General features: G+C 38.1%; 1 protein-coding gene across 5 annotated transcripts in view; it reads right to left on the bottom strand.

Annotated features, from left to right (window-relative positions):
• The window catches only part of CEP112 (centrosomal protein 112), a 343959-nt gene that overhangs the window by 85999 nt on the left and 237878 nt on the right, over positions 1-20082 (bottom strand). For all 5 annotated transcript variants that reach the window (XM_081028160.1, XM_081028161.1, XM_081028163.1 and 2 more), the window contains one exon: positions 2137-2199. In XM_081028160.1, coding sequence (XP_080884286.1) covers positions 2137-2199 — 63 coding nt within the window. The remainder of the gene's footprint in view (positions 1-2136; positions 2200-20082) is intronic.

The following is a 20082-nucleotide window of genomic DNA, read 5'->3' as shown; positions in this document are numbered from 1 at the left end:
TATACCTTTCTAAGATTTTTTTTTTTTCTTTTTTGGTGTTACACTGTCCTTTCACTTATGAAATGATGGTTATAGTACATAATACTAGTTGTTACTAATTGGTTTTTCCTCCTTCTTTTCCTCTTCCTCCTCCTTCTTCATGTTTTTACTTGTGAAAATGTTTAGCAACTCTATGCCTCTCCAAATTTTGGAGGGAGATTTTCATCAATTCTTAAATACCCAACAATAAAAAGTTAAAAATAAATAATTTCTTGCTCTTTCCATGCCTTTTTTATTTCTCACTCTCTCCTTTCCTTTCTCTGTTGCAGTTTTAACACTACTATTATAAGAGCTAACAATCATTAAGTGCTTTGCTAGGTATTAGGCTCTGTACTAAGCACTTTTTTGGCATTGTGCTACTTAATACTTAAAACTATCCTATGAAGTAAGTCTTACTCCCCCATTTTACAAATGAGGAAATTGAATTCCAGAGAAGGCAGGTAACTTGCTCAAGGTCATGTAAGTAGTAGGGCTGGTATTCAAATTCAGGTCGGCTGGACTCCAAAGCTTAGGCTTTCTTCCATACTAACTTAGATTTAATTTGCTCTAATATGAACTAATCAGGCTTCTTCATACATTCCTTTAGATAAACTTAAATACTCCTGTTTACACTCTCATTATTTAAGCATTTTTTTGTTAGTTATCTTATATCTCACTTTCGGTCTGCCTCCCCCACTTAGCATAAAGCAAAATAAGCAAAATGAAAGAGTATGCCAGCTGAGGATTTTCCATGTCTTAGTTTAAACTTTAACTTTTGGAGTATTAAGATTTCTTTTGATTATAAGAATCTTTCTTAGCGGATTAAAAGGGATATTCCCCATGTTCTTTCCTTAAGGAAGGCCTGGAATAATGGCAGTCAAGACAATCATCTTTTAAATAAACACATGACTCTTCACTCAAAGACTTTTTGCTTTCCTAATGGGATGTGGATTATATAACATACTGATGTTTTAGAAATAATTGTAGAATCAGAGACATTTCGTGATTATTCCCACCAAAGTTTTGCCATATTAAAAATGTGAGGAACTGGGCCAGGCTTGGGATAGCAAGGTTAAGAGCTTCTATTCCAAAGTCAGCTCCAGGTTGGGTCCCAGCTTAGTTATTTGCTAATTTGTGTGACCTCACTTTTCTGAGTCTTCATTTTCTCAATTGGAAAAATGGGGCCAATCATAGTTCCTAACTCCAGAGTTGTTGTGAATGAAGACTGAATGAGTCAATATGTTTAGTGCCCCATAAAATTCTTGATTTTATTATTGTTTTGTTGTGTTGCTGTTACTCCCTCCGTGTGGTAACTCATAAAATGGTACGTAAATTTCAGTTTTGTACCACATAGCACATGTACATGCAAAAAATTAAGAAAAGCTGATTTTAACAGTCATTAGTTATGATGTCCATTAAATTAAATGGCTTAAGCTATCCCCCTGTAAAATGAAAATTAGTATTTATTTATTTAGAATTACTCATACAACTAAGGAACGTTTGGGATTCCCTAAATGACACTATGGGGTGTCATTATAACAACGTGTGCAGAAAAAGCACTCTAAGCTTCATGTCAAGTAGAAACAAGCATTCAATTATTGGTCTTTTTTATCCGAAAACTATTATAGTAACAACATACAGCGAGATATGGGCGTAGGCACTTATAATTCTTCTTTTTCCCCAAAGAAGTCCACAGTTGAATGGCTAATTTAACGCAGAATATTTGTTATTTTAAATTTTGTTGTTAAGCAGTCTTTAGAAAGTGCAGCAAAATGGAATATTGCAAAGAAGCACAGATGGTATCAGACTGCTTACATCACAAATGGAAGTGTGTGTCTCCTGCCCGTGTGAAATGTGTTTCAGCTTGTTCAAGTGCACAGGCTAGTTTTACGACATCTGATTGTGCGTGCGTGTGTGTGTTAAATGGTTCAATATGCCTAAATAAAACTTTTTAAATAAATAAATATTAAAAGCATATATTATTTATCCATATACCTATCAAAATGTGATACTAATCCACGAGAAACGGAAGAGAATAAGTTTAAACCTAAAATACAAATGCTTTTATGTAGCTTTCTTTTTTGTTTGTTTTGGTTTCACTTCTTTTCACGTTCTTACCTGAGAAGATTTGGCAAGCTTCTGGGTATATTCCTTCTCAATCTGCTTCAGCCTGCTGTTGGCCTGAAAAACACACGTACATGAACACACACACACAGTGACCTGTGAGCTTGGTATCTCTTCCACATGCCTATCACCAGGCAGCTGGGACGGCTGCCAGCTGCACCGCCCTTCTGGAGCAGCCAGAAAACCACAGGGCTTGTCTTTGATCTAACGCCAACTATTCATCACTTAAAAAGCAAAAAGAAAAAGGAAAAAAAAAGATCTCTCCTGCCAATTATTAGACAAACACAGACTTCTGTGGAAAGAGAAAGGGAGAAGGAGATAACAGAAATAGACACAGCAAAAGTGTGAAGGCTCAGAAAGTAAAAATGGGGAAAGGGAGAGGAAAGAAAGAAGAAAAAGGAAAAGGAAGAGGTGGAGAGAAATTGGAGGAGGAGGAAAATGTAATACTTTTTCCCTTAATTTAAGGAGAAAAGAAATAGATTCTCCTGGAGAGAGGCACATAGGGGATTTTGGATTCACTGAGGAGAGTTGAGCCCCCACTCTGCCTAACACACTAGAACTATTTTTGGAAGTGACAAATATATCTAAATCAAACGATTTTTATATCCTGGAAGTAGGGTGGCCTTGCCAGAATAAGCCCACATTCCTTAAACTTATCCTTCGCCACTCAAGTTCCGATCCTTTGTATGTGACCTGCTTTCCCGCTCTCTGGAAGCCTTTGGGATCGTCCCTTTGTCTGTAGCGTTTGGAAGTGTCACAGTGACACGCCATAGCCTGGGCCTGTCCCCGCCGCCATTGTCTGGGCACTAAGGAGGCCTTTCAAACTGAGCTGTGTTCTTCCTCTCTAGAGAAGGTTTCAGTCATTACTTTCATAATTTCCTCTCTTTTCCCCGGGTATCTGTCTGTCTGTCTATCTGTCTCTCTCTCTCTCTGTCGTCACTCTGCAGTTCTGATTCTTGGACCTCTCAGGTTTACATCTCTCTTTCTTACTGTTTCTATTTTCCATTTCTTTGCCTTCTTTATTTTTTGTAGAGCTGTCTCAACTTTCAATTTTAAACTTTCTATATTGGACTTAAAAAAAATTCTGCCATACTATTTGTAATTTCCGAGAGTTTGTTTTTTGTTGTTGTTGTTCTCTGAATAGTATCACTACCCCCATTTTTTACAGATGAGGAAATTGAGGCACAGAGAGGTTAAGTAACTTGCCCAGCATCACACAGTTAGGAAGTGATGGAGCCAGGATTCCATCCTGAACAGTAGAGCACGGGTGCTTTACCAGCGAGAGCATATTGCATAATGCCCGTTCATATAGTCCCTATTTCTCCTGAGGTTATTAATTTCACATATACCTACACACATCTATATGTCTCTACCACACACACACACACACACACACACACACACACACACACACTTACATTTTGTGTCTGATCTCTAGAGTGTCTGTTTTTACTGAGTTCCTTTTATTTATTTGCTTTGCCAGCCTGGTTTGGTCTCTGCTTTTCACTTGAGATGCTTTCCTCAATTGTCTGGTGATCTTTGGTGTTCTTTCTTTTTTAAAGTCAGGCCCTCTAAAATGGGCAGGCTCAAGGATAGGTAGATCTCATCAAAGGGCGTCAGAAAGGGACCTGGACTTTCCCATGCCAGTGTCTGACTAAACATTCTTCTTGGACAATTTTGCCCAGAGCTGCACCCTCCACTTAACCTCCTGACTGGCAGCATAGATCTGGCTGCCAGTGTTTGCAGAAGGGCAAACCGGTGCTCAGGAGATTGACTCTTGCAGAGACCCACTGCACTCAGCTGTACCTGGATCCCTCTAATTCCATCTCTCCACAGAGCCAATCAGGGTTGGGGACAGGGGTGGACAGGGAATAAATTCATATGTGGAAACCCTAATCCCAACGTGTGGTCCTTGGAGGTGAGGTCTTTGGGAGGTAACTCGGTCAGGGCGCGGTGAAGCCCTCATCAATGGGATGAGTGCCCTTAGGAGAAGAGGCCAGAGACCTAGCGATCTTTCTGCCACGTGAGGATACAATGGGGAGCCTGCAGTCTGCAATGTGGAAGCGGCTTTCCCCACACGGCAGAACCCGACCATACTGGCACCCTAATCGCAGACTTCCAGCCTTCAGAACACTCAGAAATTAATTTCTGTTCTTGGTAAGACACCCAGTTTACGGTGCTTCATTATAGAACGCGAGCTGCTTACGACAACAGTCATGTTTTTTATGGACTTAAGTTCAAAAAGCAGTTCTTTAGAGTTTACGCCATAAATCTCTCTGCATCTATAATCCCACTGAGTACACTGGGTAGTTTTGTTTCTTCGAGAATACAAAGGGCACGTGGCTACTGTTATGTTTTCTAGTAAGCCATCAGTCCATGTTCTAGCTCTACAATTAATAAAGTCACTGTCCAGTATAGAATTAAGGCCACTCTGAACCTCTTGAGGTTTATCTGTTTTGATTCACATTCTGCCAATATTTTTTGAGATCATAAAATGCTTCATAAAGTATTTGTTGCCCATCTAATAAACACTTACAGAGCTCTTGGCATACACTGTTGTGTTTTCAAAATATTTACTCACTAGGAAATGTAAAAATGATCATGTCAATAAAGTTAATTTTCCTTAGAAAAGCTGGAGTCCGAGATGCTGGTTAGTGCAGGACAGCCTGCGTGTCAGCTGCAGGCACGCTCGTGAGCCTGTGGCTAGCCAGCCCAGAACCCCCCAAACTCAGATAAGTTCCTTTACAGCTAACTGTCCCATTCATTCATCCACTGCGGGCAATCGGGACTACGGCAGTGAACAAAACAGATGCAAATCTCCCCCTTCCTTTGTGGGACTTCTATCCTAGAGAGTAAACAAAATAACGTACAATGTGTTAGGTGGTACAAGAGTATAAAGCAGGAAAGAGAGATGAGAAGTGAGGAAACGCAGGGGGTGGTTTACACTTTTTAAAATATGGAAGTTAGGGAAGGCCTCACGGAGGATAATATGTGAACAAAGGCCTGTAGAGGATGAGGGAGCCATGGTGAAGTCTAGAGAAAGAACATCCAGGTTGACAGAGAGCTGACACCAAGGCCCTGAGGCCGGCACAGCGAGGTGGCCAGTGCGGGAGGACCAGTGAACAACGTCCCCCTTGGACGAGGGGAGGTCTGAGGGAGAACGAGCGGCCAGATCCTGCATGGTATTGTACACAACTGTGAGGAATGTGGTTTTTAGTATGAGCGATGAAGTGTCCTGAAGAGTTTTCAATACAGGAGTGACATGATTTAATGTAAGCATTCATACGATCACTCTAGCTCTTGTTTAGGGGCAAGAATAAGCAGAGAAGCCAGTTGAGAGTCTATCACAAATAATCCAGGATGGTAACAGAGGAGGTGGTGAGAAGTAGTTAAGATGTGAAAGTAGAACCAGTTGGATACACTGTATGATAAAAAGAAAGGAGTCAAGTATGACTTCAAGATTTTTGCTCCAACCAACTAGAAGGATGGAGTTGTCATCATTACCTCACATCAGAAAAACTATGGAGGTGGGGGTGGGTGGGGGGGAGATCAAGATCAAGCTCAGTTTTGAGTTTTGGACACCCTAAACTTGGAGATGCCTGCTGGACATCTGGTGTTGAAATGCATATTTAGATATTTGAATCAGGGGACTGGTCTAGGTTAGAAGCATAAATTCAGACCAGTGTCTAAATGGCATATAGAATTATGCTACTGGATGAGAACTCAAGGCATCAAGTATCTATAAAAAGAGAAGAAGTCTAAGTATACTGAGCCCTGGGCCTGCAAATGTCAGGAGGCTGGAGATGAGGAGGAAAGCAAATGATGCCCAGAGAGATAAGAAATCAGGATAATGTGGAACCTTGAAGTCAAGTAAAGAAAGTGTTTCAAAGCCTATTCAACTCCTACAACTGTGTCAAATGCTACAGAAAGGTCATGTAAAGTGAGGACTGAGAAATGACCACATGGCTTAAACATGTGGAGGACATTGGTGATTTGGATAAAAGCAATTTTGGTGGAGTAGCAAGGATGAAAGCTAGATTAGAGGGAGCTCGAGAGTGAGGAGAGGAATTGGAGCAGATACAAACAGATTGTTCAGAGCTTTGTTACAAAGGGAAGGACAGAAATGGGCTGGAAGCTGCATGGAAGTGGGTACAGAAAGAGCTGATTTGTTTGTTGTGTTTTTTGTAAGATGAGAGAACTAAGAGCATGTGTGTAGGCTGATGGGAAAGATCTGGCAGTACAGAGGGAAGAAGAGAAGATGCCAGAGATTTCCTGGAGCTATGTCCCTTAGTGAAGGACAGCGGGTGGGATCTGTAACATAAGATGGCCTTTCCTGGAAGATGCAGGTAAATCACCCTCAGCAACAGTGTTGGAAACTTCTGATTAATCCCATCTGCTCCAGAAGTAACAGGAATGATTCATCGGGGAAGCAAGAGTGAGGGTGGTAGGAAAGATTGTGGGAGGTTTGAGGTGTGAGGAAAGGATAGGAACAGTCATCTAGGAAAGTGGGCTGGAAAGTGTAGTATCAGTCCCAGGTCTTCAGGAGGCAGTCCGGTCCACTTGAAATTACCAATATTGAATTTAACGAGAGACCAGTTGGTAATTTATGAAAGCCTCTAGAACGTGTAATAGCTAAAAGGAGCAGAATCAATACTCTGGAGAATAATGAGAGTCATGGAAGAAATAGAATTAATAACAACCTTCCAGGTTTTTACTATGTATTTGAACCTAAGTCACAGCTGCCTGCATTTCTGAACTCAGATAAATCTATAAGGCTCTGGTTTAGCCTGGTTGGAAGTGTATAGCTAATTTATTATGCAAACTGTCCCCAAAACATTTTTTGAATAATTTTATTCTCAGGATGGTACTGACTGTACATTTCATTTCCAAACATAAAATTAAGTTAGGGTGAGTTATTTGAATCCAAGTCTTATTTTCATACTTGTCATTACTATAGAGAAATACAATTTTTAAACAATCATTTGCAGCACGGCCTGAACAGATGTAGAGTAACAGATGAGAAAAAAAATCACAATTTTTGAGGTGAGCAAAGTTGTTCTTTTTTGCTATTGCTGTTGTTTTAATCTCTGGCTCTTTCTCATTGTTCCCACTTATGCTTGGCCATGCCCTCCACCCTCACCTGCTTTTCTAGAGCCTCTTCCTCAGGACATTCTTCCCTGTTAAAGAGCCCACTGTATTGTGTTGGTCCATGTTCTCCACGTAATGCCTATCAAAACCTTGGGTTTAAAACCCTATTGGAAAGGAACAAACCAACGAATTTTTACAAAGGTGTCAATGGTGGTTAATCATCTCAATACGCTACCCAGGGTACTTTGTATTATATCTTAATTCAAAAAAGTCCTTCCTTCCTTCCTTTATTTTCCATTTCCTATCACTAATAGTGAAAAGTCATTCATTCTTTCCAGGAAGGTGATTTGGAGGGAAGAAAAGTAGGAGACTCCTCTAGAACACTTACATCTAAGGCAAGCCCAGATCTTATAAAAACAAATTTCTTTAAAATATAATGGCATAAGTTCCTGAATAAAATGTTTGTTTTTAGGATAAAGAAAGGATACTTCCAAGATTCTTGCAACATAGCATAAACCTCAAATTATTATACAGTCTTTTCTTCCCGAAAGCTTTATAGGAATCCACTTGAAGCTTTCTCAAACACTGTGAATACAGGGATGTTCAGCTGGTGCCAGATGTTAATACATAACTGTGTACTACCCTGCAACAAAAATATTCTGAAAATTCTTGAGACATATTTATATTTGATTTAAAATAGTTACAGAACTTTCAAACTTGAAAATATCGATTATTTTACCTCATAATAAAGGTACAAATTTGTGGAGAATGAATAAAATTCACAATTTCCGCTTAGGCCATGATGGCGCAACAGAGACCATCCCTAATCTGCTATAGTAAACAGCTGGAAAACTGGACAAGATATAAGAAACACTGTTTTAGGATGTTGGGAAACAAGAACTGGATTGTCAATCTATGGAAAGAAGGGGGAAAATAAGATAAGCCCTACCACCACTCCTTCTTCCTGGAGACACATTTTGGGCCTGACCATAGCGAAAGGGAATTGAAGCAACCATAGCAGTACTGTGAATTGAGGAGATGAAGACTGGAGTCTGGGAAGGCTGAGGCAGCTGGAATTTGTGGGGGGAAGAGCACTAGACGGGAGGGAGCGTACGGAAGTCCAGATACCAACATGGGTTCCCTTGGGTCTGTTGCTGATACTTACCTATGCACGTATAGGGTTAAGTTCTACAAGACCAAGTAAAAAGTGACTGATGAGCTTTCAGACAAACAATTCTCAAAGCTTACACAAGGCTGAGAGATATTAGAATTCTGATTAGTCAAAATGAAATCCTCATAGAACATCCAGGAAGGTCACACTTTAGTTATGGAGTTATACTCTCCTTAAGAGTAAAGACAACTTTAAATCTACTCTAACGAAGTTTGAAAACAAACTTCAAATTGATCAAACTGGTCATCTACAAGTAACTTAACTGCTTCATAAACCAAGTCCAATGTTTTTAAAAATAAGCGGAGAAAATACAGCATTCAAAAACGCAAATTTTATAATGTCCAGCATCTAATTAAAGATAACTAGACATGAGAAAGAGCAGGAATATGTGAACGATAGGCAAGACAAAAATCAGTCAAAAGTGTTAGAACCAGAAATGACAGAGATGGTAAACCCAAATATTTAAATAAAAACATGAACATAGTGAGGACAAAAATGAAAGATACTAAAAAAAAACAACTAAATAGCCTAGAACATAATAATATACTATCTGAAAGAAAAATTTCACTGGATGGGGTTAAGCACTACAGAGGAAAAGATCAGTGACCACAATATTATGTTAATATCAAAGTAGATTTGAGAACAAAGAAGCTTAGCAGAAAAAAAGAAGAATATATCATAATGATAAATGATTTCATTCATAAAAATGATATAACTATCCTAACGTGTATTATCTAATTTCATGAGTTGCAAAATACATGAGGCAAAGAGTGATAGCACTGAAAGGAAAAAGAGGAAAATCTACAAGTTACAATAAAGGAGATTTCAACCCTTTCTCTATCAGGAATTGATAGAAAGAATAGATATAAAAGTAATAAGAATACAGATGATCTGAAAAATGCTGTCAACCAACTTGACCATTAACCAAGACAGAATATTCAGGGCCATACAACAATATCGATAAATTTTAAAAAAGAATTGAAATCATACAGATTATATTCTCTGACCACACTAAAATTAAATTAGAAATCCATAATAGAAATGTGTCTGATAATCCCCAAATATTCAGAAAATAAAAAAATACACACCTAATTTCCATGAACCAGAGAAGAATTCACAAGGGCTATTTATTAGAAAGTATTTTAAAATTAATGAAAATTGAAGCATTGTGTTGGTGGAATGCCGTTAACTCAGCGGTTAGTGGAAAAATTTTAGTTTTGAATTATTTTATTAGCAAAGAAGGAAGATCTAAAATAAGTGATATAAGCTTCCCCTGAAGAAGCTTGAAAAAGAACAGCAAATGTTTAAAACAGTAAGCAGAAGAAAATAATATATGTAACAGTAGAAATCAATGGAATAGAAAACAGAAAAAGAGAGAAAATCAATGAAACCAAAACCTGGTTCTTTGAGAAGAGATCAGTAAAATGGATAAAGCTCTGGTAAGAAACAACAGAGAGAAGATGTAAATGACCAATACCAGGAATGAGAGAGGGGGCACCTCACTATCAGATCCTACAAACATTAATAGGACAATAAGGAAGTATTATGAACAACAAATTGCCAAATATTTTTTGATAATTTAGACAAAAGGTGTAAATCTTTTAAATGATACAAATTACCAAGCGTAACTCAAGGAGAAATAGAAAACTCAGAGTCTTATATCCCTGTAAGTACTACACACACACACACACACACACACACACACACACACACACACACCTCTCTATATTCAAGCCCAAGTGGTTTCACTAGTGAATTCTATCAAATATCTAAGGAAGAAATAATATCAACTCCACAGAAAGTCTTCCAGAAAACACCTCACGATAACTGGTTAAAGGAGAGAAGTTCCTCCACCAAAACATGGACTCTACCTCTTCACACCATCGAAAGCCTTACACCATTACTTCTCCCCAGTCTCCCTTCCTTTCACATGGCCAGTATTTTCTCCTCCACTGACTCCTTTCCATGTAATCACAAAAAGGCTAGTTTTACACACACACACACACAGAGCCCTTCCTGCTATGGTGTCACAAACATTTACTTTAAGTGCCTCCTCCGTGCCTGGCACTGTATGTTTACAGAGGTGAAGATTTCACGCAGTTGGGGAGGAGACAGATAAGTGAATACATAAGATACAGCCTAAGTGTCATGAAAGAGCCATGCGCGGGGGGTTATTAGGGAAAAACTACCAGATACCTCACCTCAGAGGTTTTTGTAAGGAGATGAGTATTAAAGGATAATGACGGTGATGATCATGATGATAGCAACAAAATAACTAATATTTATTTTGCTCGTGCTCTCCTGACACGTATTCTTTCAGCGCTTTACACGTATCTAACCCTCTTAAAAACTCTGTGAGATGGGCATGGTTATTATCCGTGTTCATAAATGGTGAAACTGAGAGTCAGAAAGGTTAAAAGACTTACTCAAGCTTATCAGGTAGGAATGAATAGGAATCAACTAACTGAAAAAGAAAGAGAAGAAAATTCCAGGTGAAAGAAGTAACGTGTACAAAATCTTGAAGGAGCATGGCATATTCGAGGCACCATGCTTTCCTTTCGTCACAACCACATTTCTTGAAAAGGTAATCTTTACCCTCTGCCTCCATTTTCATTTATGCATTAGTTCCAGAAATATTTACTGAGCAGCTTGGTGACTACCCATTCTTTCCTTATGACCTGAATTTGACCTGTTCCCTCCATTCAACTCATCAGTGACCCTATTGCTGTAATAAGAGGCCATTTTTATAACATTCAATATTTTTTATTGTAAAAGTAAATACAGGGTGTGGTGATGGTTGTACAAGTCTGTAAATTTATTAAAAACTCATTAAACCTCACTCTTAGAAGAATTTCACGGTATGTAAATTATACCTCAATAAAGCTGTTTTTAAAAATTATATACATGCTTAGTGTAGAAAAACAGATGTATACAGATAAAATATTTCCTGTTATCTATCACCCAGAGTAACAATGTCGACATTTTAGTGATTTTTATGTGCAGTAATACATTTGCATGTATTGCATGTATTTCTGAAGTCTTAAAACTGGTATTTTCGTCCTCTCATCAACCCTTCCCTGTTTGGCATTCAACCCTCAGTACCTCACAGGAAGGATGACACAGCAAAAGGATAGAGAAAACAAAGGAGGTCATTTTTGGCTTTTGACTATAATCTGGGCTGATGGGATTCAGGGCATAAAAGTTAATCAGTCTAAGTGGGTTTTATTCTGCCTGCTTCCCCCACTTTCTCCCCAGCTCCAGATTAGAAACAATATTTCAGGTTGGGAGAATGAGACATAGTCTGAAGTGAAGGGGAAAATGTTTACCTGCAAGTCTGACTCTGAGAAAACGCCCTGTTTCTTGCTCTGTTCTGGGACACACCTGAGGGCTGGGGAAAGTACAGAAACCCCATGCAGATCCAGGCCGGGCTAGTCTAACAGCAGAGCAGCCTGTACCCACAGGCGGGAGCAGGGGACTGCCAACGATCGGTGTGGACAACAGATGGCTCAGTGCACGCTGGGTGGGTAGGTGATGCCCAGGACACAGGATCCCGTGCCTCACCTCCACATGACAAAGCCCTTGGGCTTACGCTGTCCTGGGAGTAAATGGGAGAGATACCGAGTTCTGAGGGACTGGGAACAAATATTACATTTTTGTCATGCAGCCAAATGGTGACTCAAAACAGAAATTGAGATTAGAGTGAAATAAGCACATCTGAATTGCTGACCTTTGCTGGTATGTCGCTATTAAGGGTGAGGGTGAGACTTTGGTGGTACTTGGCTCAGATCCTAGATTTATGTGCCCGATGAGGGTACAGATATGAATAAGATGAAGTTCCTTATGTTGCATCCTAAGACTTTTGAATCTTACTCTGTGTCAAGGACAAGTTTTCAATTTCATACAATCATTACAAGGAAGGGTACTTTAATTAAATAATCCTTCTTTTCCATCATTATATATAAATCCCAACTTGAACTGAAATAAACAAAATCTTGAAAGCCAAAAGAAAAATATCCCAACTTGAGAAAATGGCAAACTAGTGTAAACAACAAAACATCTGTAAATGTCAGTGCTCCAAATTCAGTGACTCTTCAGTTTTAATTCATTTCTGGAAAATCAATTGAATCATTTTATATAGTGGCTTTACCCAGACAAAAATCTAATAATTAGGAACTTCCAAATGTTTTGTTTTTTTTTATCACTATTTATTTTGTAAAAATCCTATGGAGAACCAACCATATCTTCTATTAAAGAAGGAAAAAACTGGACAGTTTAGGAAAAGGGCTGTAGGATTGTTATCAATATCGCCATTTATTGAATATCTACTCAGTAAATATTGGTGGATCCATTCTTAGGAAAAGGGCCCATATTCCTGAATTTGGCCCTATTTTTGAATATGCTGAATCAATATTGGATATATTTTCTGTCCACACAGAGTTAATAGCTATGGCCAATACTGTGGACTAAAATAATGCATAATGGCAGATAACCTAAAAAACAACACAGGACAGTTTGATTTTCTGCTCTTACTGTAATTCACAAGGGCTAATTTTCTCACCATTGCAACATATATATTTACATGGCCAACACCCATAAATGATCACATAAGGTTTACAAGAATTTCCACCCCACTCACTGAATTAGAAAGCAAACTGTGAAACAAGCTTATGGAACTAGTTAAAGAATTAAGATCTAATCATATTTCAAAAGCTCACCCTCAGAGAAGCTCTCTGAAGCAAAGGCCACAGAAACTGAAACTCATTTATTACTTGGGCAGAAATACAAACTTTAAGAGAATGAGGGAGGAAAAAAACCTTCAGTTTGCTTAAGGGAAGAAGCAACTATTCTCTGATGTGCAAAAAAGAATTTATCATCAAAGACCAAATGTAAATGGGGTCAATTAATTTTTTTTAAGAATCTCTACCTTCTATAATATTTTATGTCTTTGCTACTATTATGCTTTTCACCAAAATCTAATGTTGCACGATTTGAAAAATGTTAAAGGAAAATGACTACTGCATTTAACAAATTTTAACATACATAATATACATTTCAAATATACTTAATATATTTACATATGAGTGGCACATTTGTTGGTATAGTGCTTCTAGGAGGCAGACAGAAGATCCATTCCAAATATGTGACTTCAGACATCAAAAAATGTTGACATTGTCCAATGATCAAATGCAGCTAATTGAATTATTGGTCAAGTAATAAACTATTTCAAATAAGCTTTGAATTTAGGAGTTAGATGTCCTCATTTGACATCCTCATAAATCATTAATATTTTACTTATTATTTTTGAAAATTTTCTACTTTTTGGCTCATTTGTATAAGAAAAAAACGTAATGAAATAATGTATTATAAAAGTTGCTATGTTATATTTGTAGGTGGTTCAATATAAAGCATTAATCTCAATACTTGACAAAAGTTTTATTTCCCCTAGTGGATAATTTGGAAGTTTAGCATAGGTACTGAGAGGACATTTTTAAGATGTAGTCATTAGGTCTTCCTAATTAAAAATGGCCTAGAGATAATCTAGTTTTTCAGGATCATCCATATTGAGATACAATTACCATGCCAATTCATTGAACACTAATATTTGAAATGTTTGACAGTCAGTATGAAGCCTCTATGAGTATAAAACATGCTCTAGCCCACATTCAGTCTGCAAACATAAGGTCTTCAGTTATAATAATAGTTTTGTTGCTGTGCTGGTGAATGTCCCATCGCCCAGACCCTCAAACCAACTCCAACCATCTTTTGCATGAACTCAAATTGCTCTGATTGGCTATTGCAACGACGACTGCCAAATGGTAAGCAGGCAAAGAGCATGAGCTTGGAAGTTAAACCTGCGTGGTGTGACCACAAGTAAATTTTTTCACTCTCCTGGGCATGACTTCATAATGTGCAGAGAACGTGGACAATCAAGATTAAACAGCACTGAGATTTAGCAATGTAGGAATGGTGGAAGTTCAAGATGGCAAGAGATCAGAGAGTTGTGAGTAAGCACTGGAATGAGGACCAGGTTCTTCAGGAGGGAGGGAACAGAGAAAATAAAAGGTAAGGCAAGAGTGATTAAAAAAAAAAGGAGAGCGAACTTGATAGACTGAGATCTTGGAGTTGAACTAGCTGAGCAATGTTGGTGTCTGAGGCATGGCTCTACTTTTTGATGGAAACAAGATAGACGTTACTTTACTACAGCTGGCTATTAGAAAAGCTACCTATCAAAATCCACCTTTTGCAGTCAACTCGAGTTAGTCTTTCTTTTTCATTCTTCCACTTTGAACCCATGAAAATAACTATTTGCCTCAGATTCTTCCCTGGGGGAGCAATTTTCTTCCTGGCATGTCTCCAAGACAGGGGTGCTCTGCTGCTTTTGCCATTGCTAATAATTTTTATTTGTAATTGTCTAAATTATACCACTGACACATACCGAAGGACATATTCTGTGTGTTTATAAAACATGATAAAGAACCCTCCTAAAATGACCATACAACTTAATATCATCTAGCATTGCAAATGCCAGTGCTTCCTCTCACCCTACTCCATCCCCATCACTAATGCAAATTAATCACTATCTTGAATTTTATTTCCCTGCTCAAAAAATGATGATATGTGTAAGGACCTTTAACAGATTATTTAGGTTTACTATTTTTTAGCCTTGTACAAACATAATCATGCTCTCTGTTGTTTCCTGAAATGTGTTGTTTCTCACACAACATTGTTCTAAGAGTTGTTCATGATATTTTCATTTTAAGCTGTGGTTCCTTCATTTTCATTGCTCCATAATATTTAATTGTGTGAACAGATCAAAATCATTCATTCTTCTGTTAATGGGCATTTGAACTTTTTAAGTTTTTTCTTCCCTGGGCCATGCTGCTGTGAACATTCCTGTACATGTCTTCTGGTGCATATTCGTGAGTTTCTAGGCATATGCTAAGGAGCTGAATTGATGGTTCATAAATCAAACGTTCAACTTTATAGGACAGTGCTGCAAACATTTTATGTTCTCACCACAGTATATAAGAGTTCTTTTTTTGGGGGGAAGGGGAACAGGAGTTTATTGGGGAACGGTGTGTACTTCCAGTACTTTTTTCCAAGTTGTTGTCCTTTCAATCTTAGTTGTGGAGGGCGCAGCTCAGCTCCATGTCCAGTTGCCATTGCTAGTTGCAGGGGGCGCAGCCCACCATCCCTTGCGGGAGTCGAGGAATTGAACTGGCAACCTTGTGGTTGAGAGGATGTGCTCCAAATAACTGAGCCATTTGGGAGCTCAGCGGGAGCTCAGCTCAAGGTGCCCTGTTCAATCTTAGTTGCAGGGGGCGCTGCCCACCATCCCTTGTGGGACTCAAGGAATTGAACTGGCAACCTTGTGGTTGAGAGCCCACTGGCCCATGTGGGAATCGAACCGGCAGCCTTCGGAGTTAGGAGCATGGAGCTCCAACTGCCTGAGCCACTGGGTTGGCCCTATAAGAGTTCTTTTTGTTCCATATTTTCAATCATACTTTGCATTGTCAGACTTCCTATTTTTAATTAACAGCTTTAGTAAGATATAATTCACATATCACAAGTTTCACACTTTTAATCTTTACATCTCAGTGGTTTTTAGTATATTCATAGTTGTACATCTATTAACACTATCAAATTCCAGAACATTTTCATCACCTCTAAAAGGAACCCTACTCTCATTAGGAGTCACTTCCCATTTTCTCCTCCCCCAAGGCATGGGCAGTCACTAATCTATGTCTCTCTGGATTTTCCTATTCTGGACATTTCATATAAATGGAGTCATACAACATGTGGCCTTTTGTGACTGGCTTCTTTCACTTAGCACATTTTCAAGGTTCATCCATGTTGTGGCATGCATTGGTACTTCATTACTTTTCATTGCCGAATAATATTCCATTGTATAGATATACCACAGTTTGTTTAACCATTCATCTGTTGTTTGAACATGTGGGTTTCCATTTTGGGGCTACTATAAATAATGCTGCTGGAAACTTTCTTGTATCAGTTTCTTTTGGAAATATATTTTCAGTTTTCATGGGTGTATGCCTAGGAGTGGAATTGCTAGGTCACGGTAACTGTATATTAAACTTTTTGAGGAACTACCAACTATTTTCCAAAGTGATTGTACCATTTTTCATTCCCACCATCAAATATGAGGGTTCTAATTTCTCCACAGCCTTGCTAAAACTTGTCATTTTCCATCTTTTTTATTATAGGCATCCTAATGGATATGAAGTGGTATCTCATTGTTGTTTTAATTTGCACTTCCTTAAAGACTAATGACACTGAGCACCTTTTCTTCATCTGAAATGATCATATGGATTCTCTTTGCTTTTAATCTGGCAATGCAGTGGATTGTATTAATTGGTTTCTAACATGAAATCATCCTTGAATTCCTGCATTAGACCCAGCTTTGTCACAATCACTTTTTATATACTGCTAGATTCCCTTTCTCCTTTTTTGTTAGGAATTGTATACTTAAAGTTAAATGTGAGATTGGTATGTAATTTTATTTTTACTGCCCCTTGGTGATTTTCATATAAATATTATACTGGCCTTGAATGGACTGGGGAATACTCCCTTCTTCTTTCCTCTGATAGATTTTGTATATTATTGAAATTTTCTGTCCCTTCCCTTGAAAGCTTGATAAGAACTTGAGCATAAAATCTGTTGGGCCTGATGTTTTCTTTGATGAAATATTTAAAACTAAATGTTCTATTTAATATCTATAGAACTATTAAGAGTTTTCTATTTCTTTTGCATTCAATCACATTTTCTGGAAAATTTTCCATTTTATCCAGATTTTCAATTGTATTGGCATAAAATTATTCATTATGTTATATTTTCAATCTTTACTGTATTTTCTCCCTTCCCTATTTGTGCCTTCTCCTTACTTTTCTGATTAGTCTTCCAGAAAGTTTGTATTTTACTAGTCTTTCAAAAGATTAAATTTTTCTTTTGCTGAATTACTAACTTTTTATTAAAACTCCCTACTTTCTTGGCATCCGTGATATCATTCTTTTCTGGTTCTCTGGGCACCTCTCTGACAATCTCTTATTGATCTTTAGCTGATTCTAAATAAGAATTGCCCCAGGCCATCTGCTCTTCCCACCTCAACCATCCTTCTAAAAATCTACTCATAGTTCTAAATCACCTTTTTATTGATGTGATCTCCAGCTCTACGTCTAGCTTCAACATGCCTTGCACCCAGATCCAGACTCATGTCCAACCACAGGCACACAACAAGCTGTCTGAACTGACCTAAATAATTTTTCCCCACGTCTGTTCCTCCTCCTTCAGTAATGACACTTTCATTTAGTCACCCAAATCAGAAACTGAGAAGAATTTCCTAGAGTCTTTCTACCTCACCCTGATAGTCCTACCTACTTTTATTTCTAGGTCCTCAACTTTTCTGTCCTGAATTTTTTAAAATTAAATTTATTGGGTTAACGTTGGTTAATAACATTATATAAGTTCCAGGTATATAATTTTATAATACATCATGTATATATTCCACTGTGTGCTCACCACTTAAAATCTAGTCTACTTCCATCACCATACGTTTGATCCATTTTACCTGCTTCATACTCCCCCCAACCCCTTTTCCCTCTGGTAACCACCATACTGTTTGTGTCTATAGGTTTGTTTTGTTTTGTTAGTATGTTGCTTTTTATCCCACACATGAGTGAAATCATATGGATCTTGTCCCTTTCCATCTGACTTATTTCACTTAGCATGATACTCTCAAGATCCATCCATGTTGTTGCAAATGGCAGTATTTCATCTGAATACTCCACTAACAGCAATGGATAGATCATCCAAACAAAAAGTCAGTTTGGAAATACCAGCCTTAAATGACACATTAAACCAAATGGACATAATCGATATTTATAGAGCTTTCCATCCCAAAATAACAGAATGTACACTCTTCTCAATTGTACAGGAACATTCTCATGGATAGACCATATGTTGGGGCACAAAAGTAGTCTCAATAAATTTAAGAAGACTGAAATCATACCAAGTATATTTTCTGACCACAATGTGTATAAAACTGGAAATTAACTATAAGAAGAAAGCTGGAAAAACCAGAAACATGTGGAGATTAAACATGTTACTGGACAACTATCGGGTCAAAGGAGAAATAAAAGAGGAGATCAAAAGATATATAGAAATAAATGAAAATGACAATGAAATGTAAAAAAATTGGGGATGCAACAAAAGCAGTACTAAGAGGAGAGTTTACAGCATTACAGGCCTACCTCAAGAAACAAAACAAAAAATCAAATAAACAATCCAACATTACACCTTAAAGAAAAAGAGAAAAAAAAAAAGAAAAAAATGAAGCCCAAAGTCAGCAGAAGAAAGAAAATAATAAAAATTAGAGCCAAATTAAATGAAATAGAGACCAAAAAGACAATAGAATAAGTTAATAAAATGAAGAACTGGTTCTTTGAAAAGATAAATAAAATTGATAAACCTCTGGCTAGACTCACTAAGGAAAAAAAAGAAAACACTCAAAATTAGAAATGAAAGAGAAGTTAAGGACATCACAGAAATACAAAGGATTATGTAAGAATACTATAAAAGGCTATATACCACCAAATTCAATAACCTAGAAGAAATGGACAAATTCTTAGAAATGTATAACCTTCCTAGACTCTCTTGAATTTTCTTTTTTAAAAGATTTTATTGGGGAAGGAGAATAGGACTTTATTGGGGAACAATGTGTACTTCCAGGCCTTTTTTCCAAGTCAAATTGTTGTCCTTTCAATCTTAGTTGTGGAGGGTGCTGTTCAGCTTCAAGTTGTTGTCCTTTCAGTCTTAGTTGTGGAGGGCGCAGCTCAGCTCCAGGTCCAGATGCCATTTCTAGTTGCAGGGGGTGCAGCCCACCATCCCTTGCGGGACTCGAGGAATCGAACTGGCAACCTTGTGGTTGAGAGCCCACTGGCCCATGTGGGAATCGAACCGGTAGCCTTCGGAGTCAGGAGCATGGAGCTCTAACCGCCCGAGCCACTGGGCCGGCCCCGACTCTCTTGAATTTTTACAATAGCCTTCTAATCGTTTGTCTCCATTCCATTCCATTCCACTCCATTCCATTCCATATTTTACTTTATTTTATTTTATTTTTGCTGTGAGATATACAGAGGGTGCCAAAAATATGTACACACATTTAAAGAAAGGAAAAGCTGTATTAAAATTGTAATACTCAATATATACCGATAACAAAAGATGAATACAAGTCATCTGTATACATTTTTTTGGCACACCTGGTATACCCACCCACCACCTTTCACCTGTGTTCTATCTGAAATGTAAATATGACACAGGAGCAGCAGGGACAGAATCCTGAACCTTTCTCTCTGCAGTCTTACCCTCTCCAGTGCTCTGCTCCTGTGAACTACAGTAAACACATGGGCTCAGGTCATTCTCTGAAAGCTCTGCTTTTGTTTTTTTCATGGTGAGGCTCTAAACTAGTGGCTCCCATCTAGGTGACCGGGATTTAGGACGTCTTGCAGCATTATCAGAAGACACAAGAAAAAGCCTGTTAGAAGAGCTGGGGGCCTACAAATGGAATCTCCATGATCTTCGGTTGACGGGTGTCTGTCCCCTTTGCCCCCATTACAGACACTGAGATTTTCGGATGGCTCAGTTTCTTTTAACGAGGCCTTTGC

Source organism: Rhinolophus hipposideros (genome assembly GCF_964194185.1).
Source record: "Rhinolophus hipposideros genome assembly, chromosome: 20".
Classification (NCBI taxonomy): Eukaryota; Metazoa; Chordata; class Mammalia; order Chiroptera; family Rhinolophidae; genus Rhinolophus; species Rhinolophus hipposideros.
This window is presented reverse-complemented; position numbering and strand designations above follow the sequence as displayed.